At 41.1% G+C, this 16,423-nt stretch overlaps 1 protein-coding gene across 3 annotated transcripts in view; it reads left to right on the top strand.

Annotated features, from left to right (window-relative positions):
• The window catches only part of ENTPD8 (ectonucleoside triphosphate diphosphohydrolase 8), a 364,702-nt gene that overhangs the window by 243,067 nt on the left and 105,212 nt on the right, over nucleotides 1-16,423 (top strand). For all 3 annotated transcript variants that reach the window (XM_044058523.1, XM_044058522.1, XM_044058524.1), the window contains one exon: nucleotides 3,964-4,101. In XM_044058523.1, the coding sequence (XP_043914458.1) occupies nucleotides 3,976-4,101 (126 nt within the window). In that variant the 5' untranslated portion in view covers nucleotides 3,964-3,975. The remainder of the gene's footprint in view (nucleotides 1-3,963; nucleotides 4,102-16,423) is intronic.

Below are 16,423 nucleotides of genomic sequence, written 5' to 3'. Positions count from 1 at the left end.
GTGCAAAGTTGGGTCACTCCTGTTTGCTGGTAGTAACCACAGAACAGCTCATCAACTCTTAACATTAGCTTAAATTGACAAAGATTGTGAATTGTAAGTAAAGTTTTATAATGGGAAGAGTCAGTCACATGGCCATTAGTCACAGTCATTACAGGATTGTTCCCTGGCAATGTCCAGGCAGGGACAGATAGACATTACATGAACATCTGCCACAACAATTGGATCAAATGACCACTGACACAGAGTACAACTAGAGAAAATGCCCTACCTTTCGTGAACAAATCAGTAAAAGTGGTCTTCCCCACCATAGTACTACACGACGCATAGACTAAAATGTCTCTTAAGATAACTCCTCTCTGAAGAAAGAGAGGATCGACAAGGTTCTAGAACCAAGGCTTTGAAATAAGAGAGGATCAACAAGGTTCTAGAACCAAGGCTTCCACTAAGCACAGCAGAACATTGAGCTGAATCAAACTGGCTTGAGATGGTAATGCGGTACAGTGAGAATATGGCCAGATGACAAAAAAGATGCCAAGAAGATAGTTCAGTTGCAGAGTCTGGCATAGGTGTCATTGTGGGCTGAAAGAAAACTGAAAAAGAGTGGGGTATATATTTCAAACTATTATTTTACCTACAGCACTTAATGTCTTGTCATTTTAGCAAATGTGGAAACAAAGGGGACACCACTGCTCATTGTACTGAGGTATCACTTGGTTTGAATCCCACCCTGACATAGATTACTGCAAAAGTATTTTAATAAATCAGTATGCATCTTAAACTTCTACATTTAACAAACCTAATACATACATGTGATTATGGAAAATATAGAACTCTTGTCTAAAGAAATTCCTTTACCCTTATTTTTCTGAAGTTCACAAATGAAAAATGTTAAACTTAATGTTAAAGACAGAGCTTTGTCTACCCAAGTTATTGTGGTCAAAAATTTCACCTTACCTGTCAGCTTCAGTGGCATAAGGGATAAAACTCTGACGACAGCCTAGAAGACCTGTGTTTAATACCTCCGACATTTGGTAGAGATAGTAAGAAGGATGGCAGACCCATCAATTGGGGGAGGGGTAGAGCTTATCACAGTGCTGTAGCAGATGACGTGGAGGCGTGCATGTGTTATGCCAAGCCACCAATTGGTGCTAGATGTTAATGAGCAAGTGAACAAGAGCATGGAAGTCCATAAGGAGTGTGTTGTGCCTTCCTTGGTGATGCAAGTCACATCTCCCATAAGGAGATTTGGGCATTATTAGGCTAAATAAATGCCATCTCAATATAGGGGAAGGTGTTATGTTTCCCATAATTATGTGGGTCAATAGCCCCTTCCACTCAAAGAAGGAAAGTCTGGTTAAATAAATGCCCTCATTGCTAGGATGATTGTAAGGACACAAACAAAATTTATGACAGCCTAACCCCCAATTGGCTGTTAAGTGAGCTCTATTTGGTGAGACTCTATAGCCAGAAACTGCATGGGGAGATATACAGATAAAGACAAAAATCACTCTCCCCACCATCTTGCTATGTTGTAACCAAAGGTATTGCTCAATTATGCAACTCATTAATCATGGAGCTCATTAACAAAGACATTGGGAACCTCCAAACACTTGACCCGACCCAGTTTGGCTTTGTTAAGGGAAGATCATGCCTACTAAACCTGGTTGATTTCTTCGAGACAGTTACCAAGGCCATAAATGAGGGGAAGGTGGTTCACAAAGCCTACCTTGACCTCACCAAGGCTTTTGACACCATTGCCCACTCGGGACTTATAGAAAACTCACCAGCCTGAACATAAACCCCTACTTCACGCGATGGGTTGCCAACTGGCTTACAGACAGAACTCACACGGTAAGAATAGCAGGCTCCAGGTCCGACTCTAAACCAGTCACAAGTGGTGTCCCACAAGGCTCGGTCCAGGGACCCCTACTGTTCGGCATATACTTCTCAGAAGAACAGGCAAACACAAGAGAACTATGGCTAACCAAGTTCGCCGATGACTGCAAACTGGGAGACTTAACTGACTCTCCGGCTGACAAGGACCTTCTCCAAAAGGGCCTTACTGAGATGGATACCCGGTGTCAAAGTCATGGTTACAAGCTAAATGCCAAAAAATGCATAGTCATCCCATTTGGGAAAAACAAAACACCCATGAATTACCACATAGGTGGCAGCCCCCTTAATACGGAAGAGGTAATAAGAGATCTGGGGACCCAGGTAGATAATAATCTCTCCTTTGACAATCATATTGCCAAAGTAGTTAGGAAATCCATCTATGTAGCCCATCTAATTACTAAAGGGTTCGCATCTAGAAATAAAGAGGTTATAGTGCCCCTCTACTCGTCACTTATCAGACCCATCATAGACTACAATGCACCATTTGGCGTGCACCTCACAAGACACTTCCAACAGCTGGAAAGACCACAAAAGTACCTCACCAAGAGGATTACTGGCCTCAAACATGTGTCCTATGCAGCCCAACTGAAAAAACTCTGGCTGTACTCAGTAGCATATCGCTTACTCAGAGATGATCTCTGCCTAACTTACAAAGCCATGTCCAACTCAGAATTGATGGACATGCTTCACCTAAAGAAATCCAAGTCACTGCAAGCCACTCATTCTATTTAGCTAAACCTTGCCACAATAAATAGAACATGCTGGAGGGATAGATTCCTGTCACAGAGACTCCCCATGCTTTAGAACAAAATTCCTAACTGCATTAGGCAGAATCCCTCACTAACACTCTTCAAGAGAAACCTTGACAAGTGGATGGGTAACAGAAAATTCACCCCTGGGATCACTTCATTGGTTCTTCTTGACAGTCACCCCTGGGATCACTTCATTGGTTCTTCTTGACAGAGGCACAGTTAATTAATCAATGGGGCGGCGAAAGCCAACACACTCTGGCTAGGTTTATAAATGCCCTCGGGCAGATAGCCTAGTACCTACCTATGAACAGTGGCTGGGTAAATATCAGGGTCTAAGTGTTTAGGACACAGGCAGGAGAGCTTTTCCCCTGCAAAAACAGATGGCATACATGCAGTTTGCATGCAAAATCAAAATATTAATGACTGTTTCTTCACTATACTGTGCATATTTTTCCTACTGCTTGCAGATATTTCAATTCATATTATTTTAGAATTCTGATCTAAGACTTTCTAAGATTACAGTTTTGAAATTGCAGCTTTGGTTTATGCTTCTGGCATAGCATAGCTTGACTTACAAGAGTTAGTTTCATTATTAATATCATCAAACTGGAAAACTCTGGTCACATTACTAAGTAGTATGGTTTACCCTACAACGTATAAATCTTAATTGTTCAATGAACAGCTCTATGACAATATACATGTGTGTGTGTGTGTGTGTGTGTGTGTGTGTGTGTGTGTGTGTATATATATATATATATATATATATATATATATATATATATATATATGTATATGTATAAACCTAGTAATCTAATATGACTAATCTGTTCAAAAAAGCCCTGTAAAAAAGTTAAACATTTGGACTAGGGTGTGACATACCAAAAATGTGAAACTTCACAGAAATATAAGAAATATTTTTGTAATCTGCATTAACAAATCAGTTTACATGATATAATCAGTTCTGAAATTACATAGCATTAGATAGGTAAAATAAACTTATTAACAGCATTTTAAAAAATCCAAACTTCTGATTCTTAGCCCATTACTTCTGAATTCCATTTAGATATTATAGTGGATACAATATAATTAAAGCTGCTTGATTTTTATGGTTATATGCAATATTTATTTTTATTTTTCTATCTTTATTGATGGATAAATGTATTATTTGAATAGTGTGCGTGACTGATTTTTGCAGTGTGACCCCGTGAAGTTATCATATGTACTCTTTTAGATGGCACACAGCAAACGTTTTGTATGTCTGTTATGGTGTTAATGAAGAAATTTATTTTTTATTAATTTTTTTTTTTTTTAACAGGCTGTCAAAGATATGGGAGCCTCAAAAGGAAGTATATTAACTGCAGTGCTTATTGTAGCTGCAATTATCTCTGCAACTATTGCCTTGATTTTGAGTCTGATTACAAGTGGAACCATTAGTTTAAAACCACGTATCAAGGTAAGTACCGAGGCATTTGCATAAGGTCTGGAAATGTTACTGTAACTGCTTGATGTAACAACTATGAATGGACTGATGAAACATGAATTGCTGAATAATAGATCATGGAAAGATGAGGAAAAAATAGAAATGTATTGGGGAATACAAAAATGTGTGTGTGTGTATAACCATATTACATATATATATATATATAACTAATCCCTGGGGCTGGGTCCACACCCATGGCAGGTTGATATGGAAAAGTGATTCAGATCAGGGCAGCCAGCAGTACATATAGACTGGTCTGTGCCTTTTTTTTTTTTTTTTTTTTTTTTTTTGAGTTCTCTAACTGAGTGAAATTAATCCTGTCATATGTATCACTGCATGTAACATCAGATAACACTAATCAGTTTCAAAATACTAATGACAATCCGACAAATGATAATGGCATCATCCACATCACTGGGGATGCATGCGATAGAATACAAAATCTTGTCCTGATAATGACATCATCCACATCACTGGGGATGCATGCAATAGAATACAAAATGTTGTCCCTCCCAGAGTAGGTGACCCAGTAAAAAAAGTTTCTTCCTCCTAGCCCCTACCGAATTTATGAGGCACTTTTTAAACTTTGGTAATCTGAGGCTCAGGCAGAACTCCATCGATTTATGGCACAAAGCCAGGAATAATTCATGTTCCACTTAAGAATAAGACCCGTGGATTTATTCTCTGTTTCTGCCTCCTCCTTAGCTGAAAATGTTACTTAATATCAAACTGGACATGACCTTTATACCCCAGTGGTATTGTTTGCTCCCTAAGCATCATTTCTGCTGGTATGCATGCAAAATTACTTTTAACTGATGTCTCTGAAATAATATGCAGTATTACTGTCCTCCACTACTAATATGGTCAGCCTGTTCCAGGTCTATGCTGCACAATTTTTGCACTAGTTTATTTTAAATTTTAATTGCACATGTCAGTTATTCTTTACCAATATGTTGCAATTGCAAGTGGTTTACTTTATTCCTATCTCAAGGAAACTCCTAAAACCCTGTGCATTTCTATGGCAGAGAGAAAAGAAGGCATGGCTTTATCGTAGTATTAAGATCTCTCCACTTTCTTTCCCAATCGCTAGGTCATGTATCCATCAACCTTATTCAGATATTGTGGATTAGAATGTTATAGACACTATGTACACAGGAGACCTGCCACGAATAATCTGTAGCTTCTTCTCTCCTGTTCAATCCATTTTCATGCCATGAACACACAAAATAGTAATTATAGGTTCATAGGTAGGTACTAGGCTATCTGCCCGAGGGCATTTATAAGCCTAGCCAGAGTGTGTCGGCTTTCACCGCCCCGTTGATTAATTAACTGAGCCTCTGTCAAGAAGAGCCAATGAAGTGACCCCCAGGGGTGTATTTTCTCTTACCCATCCACTTGTCAAGGTTTCTCTTGAAGAGTGTTAGTGAGGGGCTCTGCCTCTGTCAAGAAGAGCCAATGAAGTGACCCCAGGGGTGTATTTTCTCTTACCCATCCACTCATCAGGGTTTCTCTTGAAGAGTGTTAGTGAGGGGCTCTGCCTCTGTCAAGAAGAGCCAATGAAGTGACCCCAGGGGTGTATTTTCTCTTACCTATCCACTCGTCAAGGTTTCTCTTGAAGAGTGTTAGTGAGGGGCTCTGCCTGATGTAGTTTGGAATTTTGTTCCAAAGCATGGGGAGTCTCTGTGACAGGAATCTATTCCCCCAGCATGTTCTATTTATTGTTGTGGCGAGATTTAGCTCACTAGAGCGTGTGGCTCGCAGTGACTTGGATTTCTTTAGGTGGAGCCTGTCCATCAATTCTGAGTTGCACATGGCTTTGTAAGTCAAGCAGAGATCACCTCTGAGTAAGCAATATGCCAATAGGTACAGCCGGAGTTTTTTCAGTCGGGCTGCATAGGACATATGTTTGAGGCCAGTAATCCTCTTGGTGAGGTACTTGTGTGGTCTTTCCAGCTGTTGGAAGTGTCTTGTGAGGTACATCCCAAATGGGGCATTGTACTCTATGATGGGTCTGATGAGTGACGAGTAGAGGGGCACTATAACCTCTATTTATAGATGCGAACCCTTTAATAATTAGATGGGCCACACAGAAGGATTTCCTAACTACTTTGGCAATATGACTGTCAAAGGAGAGATTACTATCTACCCGGCTCCCCAGATCTCTTATTACCTCTTCTGTATTAAGGGGACTGCCACCTATGTGGTAATTTGTGGGTGTTTTGTTTTTCCCAAATGGGATGACTATGCATTTTTTGGCATTTAGCTTGAGGCCATGACTTTAACATCAGGTGTCCGTCTCAGTAAGGCCCTTTTGGAGGATGTCCGTGTCAGCTGGAGAGTCAATTATGGCTCCCAGTTTGCAGTCATCAGTGAACTTGGTTAGCCATAGTCCTCCTGTGTTTGCCTGTACTTCTGAGAAGTATATGCCGAACAGTAGGGGTCCCAGGACTGAGCCTTGCGGGACACCACTTGTGACTGGTTTACAGTCGGTCCTGGAGCCCGCTATTTTTACAGTGTGAGTTCTGTCTGTAAGCCAGTTGGCAACCCATCTTGTGATGTAGGGGTTTATGTTCAGGCTGATTAGTTTTCTGTAATACCCAAGTGGGGAATGGTATCGAAAGCCTTGGCGAGGTCAAGGTAGGCTGTGTGAATCACCTTTCCCTCGTCTATGGCCTTGGTGACTGTCTCAAAGAAGTCAACCAGGTTTAGTAGGTATGCTCCGCCCCTAATAAAGCCGAACTGGGTCGGGTCAAGTGTTTGGAGGTTCCCAATGTCCGTGTTAATGAGTTCCATGATGATGCCCTCCATAGCCTTGCAGACCAGGCTAGTCGGGCTTATGGGGCGATAGTTACCAGGGTCAGTTGTGGCCTCTCCTTTGTGGAGTGGAATAACCGTTGCTGGGTGCCATTCTATGGGCACGTAACCTGTGGAGAGGCTGAGGTTGAACAGCATGTTTAGGTGGGGGGTTAGTTCATTCTGTAGTTTGTGCAAGACGCAGCCTGGAACACCATCTGGCCCCATTGATGCTGTTTTTTTTGGCTTTTGAAAGGGCTGTTTACACCTGTGCATCTGTAATTTTTTGGACAATACACTTTTCCAGTATTGATGTGGGCCCTTTTGGGGGTGAGAGGGGGGTGACGTTTGCACTGAATCTATCTGCCAGGATGTTCACAACATCAGTAGGTTCAGTATATGTTGTGCTATTTTGCATTAGTTCAGTGCATATCTGCGCATTGCCACTTAGATTCTTAACATAGCTAAAAAGGCTTTGTGGTTATCTTTCAAATCCTTGGCTAATTTTTCTTTTGAAGTTGACCTTAGTTTCTTACTGATACTGATCAGGGATGTCTTTCCTTCTTGAGATTTGCTTTTTTTATGAACTATTTTCCTCCTTCTATTGTATAGCCTGTTTATAGCAGGGGTCCACCAGACTGGTTTCCTTCTCTTAGAGGAGTGAGTATTGGTTTTGCTAGGGATGGCACAATCCATGCAGCGTTGTAGGTGCTCATAGAGTGCATTGTAAAGGTTTCTGCATCTTAGGCAGCATTATCCTTTAGCATGGGGGCTGTGAAACTTACCGCCTCTGTCTTAAGTAAGGTGAAGTTTGCTTTAAAAAAGTTTTTTACTGTGGTTTCCTTAGTTGGAGGGGGTAGTGGGGTGTGGACATCCAGAGTGATTACTTTATGGTCTGATCTAACCAGTGACGGGTTGACCTCTGGTGTGAAACACCTGTCGCCCATGTTGGTGATTACCAGGTCCAATATGTTTTCACCTCTGGTAGGGCAGTTTGAGTTTATAAATTCCAGGAAGCGCTGAGCCTGGGAATTTGTACTCTAGCAGTTTTCCCAGGTTAATGGTAGGGTAATTGAAATCACCCAATATCAGGGTGGTCGGTAGGACCTTCATGTTTTCCAGTGTCTCCAGAAAGGTGGACTGGTGGTCCTGGGTCATGGAGGGTGATCTGTAGCAGACCACAATATGCATTGCAGATTTGCCCGATGTTAGTTGTACATGGATGATCTCAGAGGTATCATGCTGCGCCACTAACCTGGAGGTATAGGTACCCTTGATGAATATGGATATACCCCCTCCTTTTGTGTTTCGGTCTGTGTTCTGTGGCCGAAATGTGTGGTACGAGTAGTAGCCCAGTAGTGCTGGGGTGTTCTCTGGAGCCTTGAACAAGGTTTCAGTTACTACACAGATGTCGACGTTCTCCATACTGAGGAGTGCTTCGAGCGTGTGCATTTTGAGATTTAAACTCCTGGCGTTGAGTAGCATAACCTCAGTTTTTTGTTAATTGTGCTGTTTATGGAGGTGGGTTTGACTTTTGAGGCTTGCCTAAAAAAGGCACTATGGGGGCAGCAAGAGCCTTGGCCAGTATTCAAAAGCCTAGGGGTGACAGGTGCAAGCCATCTCTTGTGAAGCAATGCGGCTTGTCAAGCATGTAGTCCCAGGCTGACAGACACTGGATCCCCTTTGAATGACACCAGAAGCTTAGTCAATTGTTGAACTTGATCATTTTTTCTTTATACTGAGGTATCATTCTTGGTGAAGGCAGGATGCTAGTCAGGGTCATATCAGCCTGAGCTACATGATCAGAGAGCTCTTCCATGTCTCTTTTCATGTAGTCCATGAAGGTATGTCCCAGGTCATTCACACCAACATGAACAATGACAAAGTCATATTTGTACTTGTTCTGGAGTGACCTGAGTGCTTGTGTTATGTGGCAGATTCTGGCTCCCGACAGGCAGCTAACAGTAACCTTCTGCTTGTCCAGCCTATTGAGTGGGACGTCGGTGTCCCCGACAATAGTGTCACCTATTACTAGTGTGTTATGTATGTTATTTCGCCTTAAGGGCTGTGATTGTGCGGCACACTGATTTTGTGTTTTATGTATTGTCTGGTTTGTGACGGGAGGTGCAGATTGTTTGGGTGTCTGCTTTGGAGGTCTCTGATGCTTTTGCAGGCTTTTATTTAGAGCCTCCGAGTATGATTTTGTGCATTTATGTGTATTTTTTGCCAGTGCTGTTTTACTAGGTCTATGTGTGGCTGGAGGTGTGGGGCAAGTGTTAACCTTCTCCTCTTGACTGTCTGTTCCAGTCTTGGGTGAAGACAGCTTAGCTTCCAGTTTGGCTGTATAATTACATCTCTCGCATATGTTAGTGTTTTGTGGTAGGAGGAGAGGGTTGTCTGTGTACATGAGGCAGTTGTAACATTGCCTCAGGATACCCAGATTCACCAGCTGGACTGGAGAGTACACCTGAAATTGCCCTTTGGTCATGCCTGAATAGTAGGGTGAGCTGCTTGGTTGGTGAGGGGTGAATAAAGAGCCCTGCCCTGCTGGGCAATCAAGTGTCAGGATATATTAGTGCTTGCTATTAGGTCTGAGCAAGTGCTGGGCTGTAGGATGCTTTTTGAGTGCTTAGGTTGAGAGTTAGACTAGTTTCAAGAGAAAAACTGAAGAGGAGACTTAGTGGAGCCAGGAATAATTTAACCCTAGCTAACCAGAGCTGCCCAGCGCGCAAAACCGTGCAAATGCAGTTTTTATGGCAGGGAAATGAAAGAGATAGAAATTAGCCCAAAATGGCCAATAAACTACTAACTTCTGGGCTGGAACCACTCTTCCAGGGACAGATAGGCTGTTCAAAGCTCCCCTATCTCACAGGTGAACAGAGAAACTTCCTTCTATCCAAGTAAGGTATGGGCAACTCAGAAACTTGAACACAGCCCTGAATTCAGCACTAGCCTGAAAAATGGACTATACTAGCTTAGAAAGGTAGGAAACAAGGAATGTTTTTTGTTTTTTTGAAAAGATAAGGCAAAAACAGTAAAAAAAATACACTTAAAACAGCTTTATATGACTACAAACGATCAGAAAAGGCTATCACACTATAGTGTGTAGCCTACAACAATTAAACAAATTATTTAAATAAAAATTCCTTTATAGGGCCAGATTCAATAACACCTACACTAAATGTACACAGTATTCAAGAACATCCCTACTGAATTTTTTTACGCTTTCCAGTCACTTAGAAAGATTATACTAAGTATATTTGTGTTGTCTGTTCACTCTGAACAGTGTACAATTAGTGTAAACGTTATTGAATCCCAGGGATAATCTATATCCCTAAAAATGCCATCTCTCTTCAAGAACTGCAAGTTTCCTAAAGTTAGTTCTTTATCAATGTTCTTAACCTCAGCACTTAAGATTACATTCTAACAAAGTTTTTTTCATTATCGAGATTGCGCATTACCCTCTTTCTAATATCGTTCCTAGAAATTTTCTAAATTGCAATAAGCTTGTTTCTCTTCTCTCTCTTTTTCCATCTCCTACTTCCAAAAACTCCAAAACTTTTTTTTTTCCCTTTTTGGCATAGCAAAGAAATGAAATAGTTTTTCTCTTCCCGTTTTACTTCCTTCCTTACCGTAAGCATACATTTTCCTCCTGTGATACTGTTACATTTTCCTTAAAATATTCTCTTATTGCAGCATTTTTTTTCATCTTTCACTAACCTCTGGTTCCCTCGATCATTCTTATGCATTCGTTTTCTTATTTTTGCCTTAACTTTCTAATACCCTTTTGGTATTGCATAAATTATATTTTGCCTTAAAAAAATTGCCTGTCTTTGCAGATTGTATACAATTCTCTCAGCTCTGTAGTATTTCTCCACAATCTGTTGTTACAAGGTTGGGCTTCTTCAATTTGAGTAAAAATAGTTCATAGTTTCTCTGAAGATTTATCTTCAACTTCAGTTACTGTTTTGTGATCAGGAAATCCACTCTCTTCTAATTCCCTCACAAATTATTTCATTCCCACAAATAAAATTAATTCCAGTTCTCACACAATCTCTATAATGCACACATTATACAGAAGCAATAACCTATTTTCCTTATTTTTTTATTTTCACTATTAAATGTATTAATTACCATCCCAGATTTAACAATTTCAGGTGCAATAAGAATCTCACTTTTCCCAAAAGCTCATACATTTTTTCTGGGATCCCCCCTTTTTTCCATTAGGTGCAACAGTAACATAACTGTTAATGACTATCTACTTCAACTGATCTACTTAAACAAATTTCAGTAACAGCCTTTCATGCTCATTTGAAAACTGTTATTAACAGCTTCCAAAAATAAATTGCTTTTAGTATATATATATATGTGTGTGTGTGTGTGGTACTTTTCAGAAGCTCTTTGCTTTTCTACTCCCCACCTTGCCAATATTGTACATCTGAGTTAACCAAAGGTGCCAGAAGTTGTTGAAGACTTGGGGGGCGGAGGATGAGAGAGACACTCAGTGATCTAAAAAGGGCAATTTTTTTAAATTATTTACTACCGCAACATAGGTTCGCTTGGAGAATATTTTAAGCTTAGCCAATTTCCCTTTTGGTGCTTGAATTAACATTTCCTTATTGGTCTTACCTATTCCATGGTTAATAATTGTAATATTAGCCCTAGTGAGAATAAATGTGATCATACTATAGACAGTTTGAGGGGACCCATATAAGGGATGCAGCATTTAGAAACTGCCTCTATCCATTAGTGGCATGAGGGGCAATCCTGGAGTACATTTTCTGTTACCCATCCTTAGATCCGAGTTGCATTTGAATATGGAAAGGGATGAGCTTTGTTTTACTTGAATGGATAGTCTGTTCTGGAACAGTGGTAGCCTCTGTCATATATATCCATCTCTCTACAACATTCAGTTTAGATACCTGGACTGAGTATTGCTGATGCCATTTGACTTGTTGATGTTCAGTAGGTCCATCTGTATTAAGTTGAATGGTGCCTTGTATGCCAGACATGTCACCTCTAAGCACTTTGTAGGATACGGAGTATAGTGATAAATCTTTGAGGTGCTCCATGCATGACCTATTGTTTAGGACTTGTATCCTTTTAGTAAGGTATCTCTGTGGGTATTCCAATTGTTGCATAGGTCTGGACAGATACATGGCAACGTGGGAATTATACAAAATGACTGACCTAATGAGGGCTTTGTAAAGGGGGCAATAACATCTCCAGATTCTCCCCCCTCCCCACCAAAAAGGCAAATATCTATCCCAGCAGAGTGCTGCCCCCCTGACATCTCAGATGCTCAAGTAAGAGCCGCCCTCTCCAAAGCAAAAAACACAGCATCAATGGGACCAGACGGTGCCCCAGGCTGCATCCTACATGAACTCCAAGAAGAGCTAAACCCAAACATAAAACTACTGTTCAATCTCAGCCTTACTACAGGATATGTACCCAAAGAGTGGCGTATAGCAACAGTGGTCCCTCTCCACAAAGGTGGTGCCTCAATGTATGCTGGAAACTATCGCCCCATAAGCCTGACTAGCTTGGTCTGCAAAGCTATGGAAAGGATCATCATGGAGCTCATAAATAAAGATATTGGGGACCTACAGACACTAGATCCTACCCAGTTCGGCTTTGTTAAGGGCAGATCCTGCCTCCTAAACCTGGTTGATTTCTTTGAAACAGTCACCAAGGCCATTGACGAGGGGAAGGTGGTCCACACAGCCTACCTGGACCTCGCAAAAGCCTTTGATACAATACCCCACTCAGGCATTATAGATAAGCTCACCAGCTTAAATATAAACCCCTATGTCACTAGATGGGTTGCAAACTGGCTCAAGGACAGAACCCACATGGTTAGAATTGCTGGAGCCATGTCAGACTCCAAACCAGTTACAGGTGGGGTCCCACAAGGCTCAGTCCTGGGACCTCTCTTGTTCGGTATATATTTCTCGGAGGTACAGGCCAACACGGAAGGACTGTGGCTGACCAAGTTCGCAGATGACTGCAAACTAGGCACCATAATCAACTCTTCAGCCGACACAAGCATCCTACAAAAGGGCCTCATAGAAACAGACAACTGGTGCCAGAGCCATGGCCTCAAGCTAAACACCAAAAAGTGTATAGTCATCCCCTTTGGCAAAAACAAAGTGCCCACAAATTACCACATAGGTGGTAATCCATTAAGTAAGGAAGAAGTAATTAGGGACCTGGGAACCCAAGTTGATAGCAATCTCTCATTTGAAAACCACATGGCCAAAGTGGTTAGAAAAACATTTTAAATAGTCCACCTAATCATGAAGGGATTCACATCTAGATCATGGGAGGTCATCGTGCCTCTTTACTCATCAGGCCCATAATTGAGTACAATGCCCCTTTTGGGATGTACCTTACCATACACCTGCAGCAACTGGAAAGACCCCAAAAGTACCTCACCAAGAGGATCAAAGGACTCAAACAGATGCCATATGCTGCCGGGTTAAAGAAACTCCAGCTCTACTCAGTAGCATACCACCTGCTCAGAGGCGATCTGTGCCTGATGTATAAAGCCATGTCCAACCCGGAATTAATGGACATGCTGCACCACAGAAAATCCAAATCCCATCGAGCTACGCGCTCGAGAGACTTGAACCTCAGCACTGAAATAAATAGGACATGCTGGAGGGACAGATTCATAACCAAGAGGCTCCCTTCACTCTGGAATAAAATCCCAGTCCAGGTTAGGCAGAGTCCCTCATTGACACTCTTCAAGAGGAATCTTGATGAGTGGATGGGAGATCGTAGGTTTACCCCGGGTATCACTTCTGTGTCACTGTTAGACAGAGGCACAGTATACTAACCTCGAAAAAGGGCATAGCAAAATTCATTTAAAATGGGTGGCGAAAGCCAAACACACTCTGACTAGGCTTATAAATGCCCTAGGGCAGATAGCCTAGTATGAACCTATGAACCCAAGATCTAGTCAAAATCAATGTTTATAAGCTGTGCAATATAGAAAGACTTATGACTCTGGGCACATGGTCAAAAGTTAGGTCACTGTACACACAAGTTCCCAAATGCCAAACAACTGGGTCAGTTCTCAGGGGGCATTGTCAATTTGACAGTTCCCTGGAGTAGATGACTTCCCAAAGGATAAGATAATGTATTTCTTGGAGTTTAGTTTCAATACATGATTCTGGCACCAGTTATTGTTTGGGACAAACCCTCCTGCATGATGGCCAAGTCATTTGGGGATTCAATAACTGCTCCTAGCTTGCAGTCATCTCTTAGTCAGCCAAAGCTCTTTGGTATTTCCTTCTACTTTTGAGATGTATATGCCAAACAGAAAGTCTCCGCACCAAACCCTGAGGGACTCCATTGGTGACTGGTCTCTTCCCCTATTTTGATCTCCTGCATCCTGTGAGCAAGCATACATGTATGCATTCTTTGATTCACCTTCCTGATTGTATTAAGTTATATTCCTTGCATAATACAGCACCACTTGTTAGAACATGTTTTAAATTTGTAGTTTGGAACAATCTTCTAGTAAGAAATGAAACAAAATGTATGAACCAATAATAACAAAACTACCCATTTCAGAAATTTCAACCATAAAAGGCCACTCAGACTTCTGTCATTATAATCCACCAATATCAGTAAATATGCAAAATATCTGCAGAAGTAAGTCATCTAAATAATTCCACATTAAAGGGATCTGTAACTAAGTAAGAGGTTGCTGCTAGCAAACAACTTTATATTTCGTTTCTTCTACAAATAAAGTGCCTGTTGCCCTTGAAGAATAAATTGCCTATGCTACATTAAAAAAATGATAAGCTAGTAATTTTTCAATGAGGAATGGATGGCAAACTGATGACAGAAACATAGTTACTAGGTAACTCCTCCAAAGGAGGACATTCATAGGACTGAAGCATCCACTCCCTTTAAAGTATAACACAGTACAGTATCAGTAATCCATCTGCATACTCTGGGAGTAGAACCCACAGCCTTCTGCATCAAAAGTAAGTATACTACCTGTTGTGCTACTAACAATGCAAGCAACTTAGCATAAGTAGCACTAAACTTCTCTTCCCCTGAAACTCTGAGCTCCTTGCAAAATCCACTTAACACTCAACTAAATCTCTCAATTAGGCAGTACAAGAAATCTGGAAAAAGCCAAAATGTATTTGGGGGAGGGGGGCAAAGGCCCAAAACCAGGAACACATTTTAAATATTGCTTGTATAATCTTAGAAATTTGCTAAAATAAAGTGTTTTGTGTTACCATGTGTTTCCTGAAAGATAGGAAGTCTGAAACTTAGAGAGCTATCATTATTTAGTGAATTCAGTTCTCACTGATTTGCCAGAAAACCACAAATTTTAAGAGGAACAGACCAAAAGTATGAGCCAAATATTCTGTGAAAATCTGGACAGTTGAGAGCTACGGACTCCACTCCCTGAATTACAAGTGGTGGTATGAGTATGGAATCCAGATTCTTGTTGAGCCTGAGTAACACTAACCACCAGGTATACCTAACTGGGGCATTTCACACACACACACACACACACACACACACACACACACACACACACACACACGGGAGCAGTATAACTCCTGCAAATAAAAGAACAAAACTCTCCTTACCGGCATGACTCTAGCAGCGCCAACTGAATAGCGGCAGCATAACTTCTCTAACACACAGCAATAAGAAAACAGTAACAGCTAGTTTAGTTAGTTTAACTTCCGCACGCAAATCCACACTAGCATGAAAACTCCACTTCATTAATTTTTTCCGACAGGTTCTCGCAGCTGAAAAAGTGTGGGGGGGGGCTCCCCCTCCCCCTGGTTCTATGATTCCGGCACCCTTGGAGTTAGCAGACAGCTGACACCGATTCCAAAGGGTGTTTTACTACAACTAATCAGAATAAGAAATATTTTATTTTTCATGAAGGCCCCAAATATGTGATGGCCCTTGTGGACTTTTCCAAATAACTTTTTTCATTGATGACTAAATTATCCTGTTTTGGAGAACTATCAAGTAATTCCATTTATTGATCTAGTAAACTTGGCTTAATTTAATTTTGTTTGTTTGTTTGTTTTTAAGATCTTGAAACGATTACTAAGTTATAATGCTTTTTTTGTGACTTCAGACTAAGAACGTTCGTATTTTCCCTCTTTTATCTTCGACTGAGTAAGGCCAATGCCATCACTACCTGCACCTAATCTGTCCATTCATTCTGGGGGTTGCAGGAGTCAGAAACTCCCAGGCAGAGGAGACACTACAGGCCTATGTACATACTGACCCTAAGGGAGGTCACTGAAGGGGAGAAATATTTGATATCAGTCATGTGCAGAAGATACTCAGCTAAGGCTCATATCTTCGGGGCCAGTAAAAGATTTGAACTTTTCAGAAGAGTATTTCAACTCCATTTTTACTGGATTTTAACAGATCATCTAAAACTCAGTCCCACAAAGATCACCATGGTTGTGACCCTTCCCACCATCTTTGTATCTCATCTTTTTTCCCC

Source organism: Protopterus annectens, chromosome 16.part0, assembly GCF_019279795.1.
Source record: "Protopterus annectens isolate FY-2018-M chromosome 16.part0, PAN1.0, whole genome shotgun sequence".
Classification (NCBI taxonomy): Eukaryota; Metazoa; Chordata; order Ceratodontiformes; family Protopteridae; genus Protopterus; species Protopterus annectens.
Note: the sequence above shows the minus strand (reverse complement) of the source record. Positions and strands in the feature narration are given on the sequence as shown.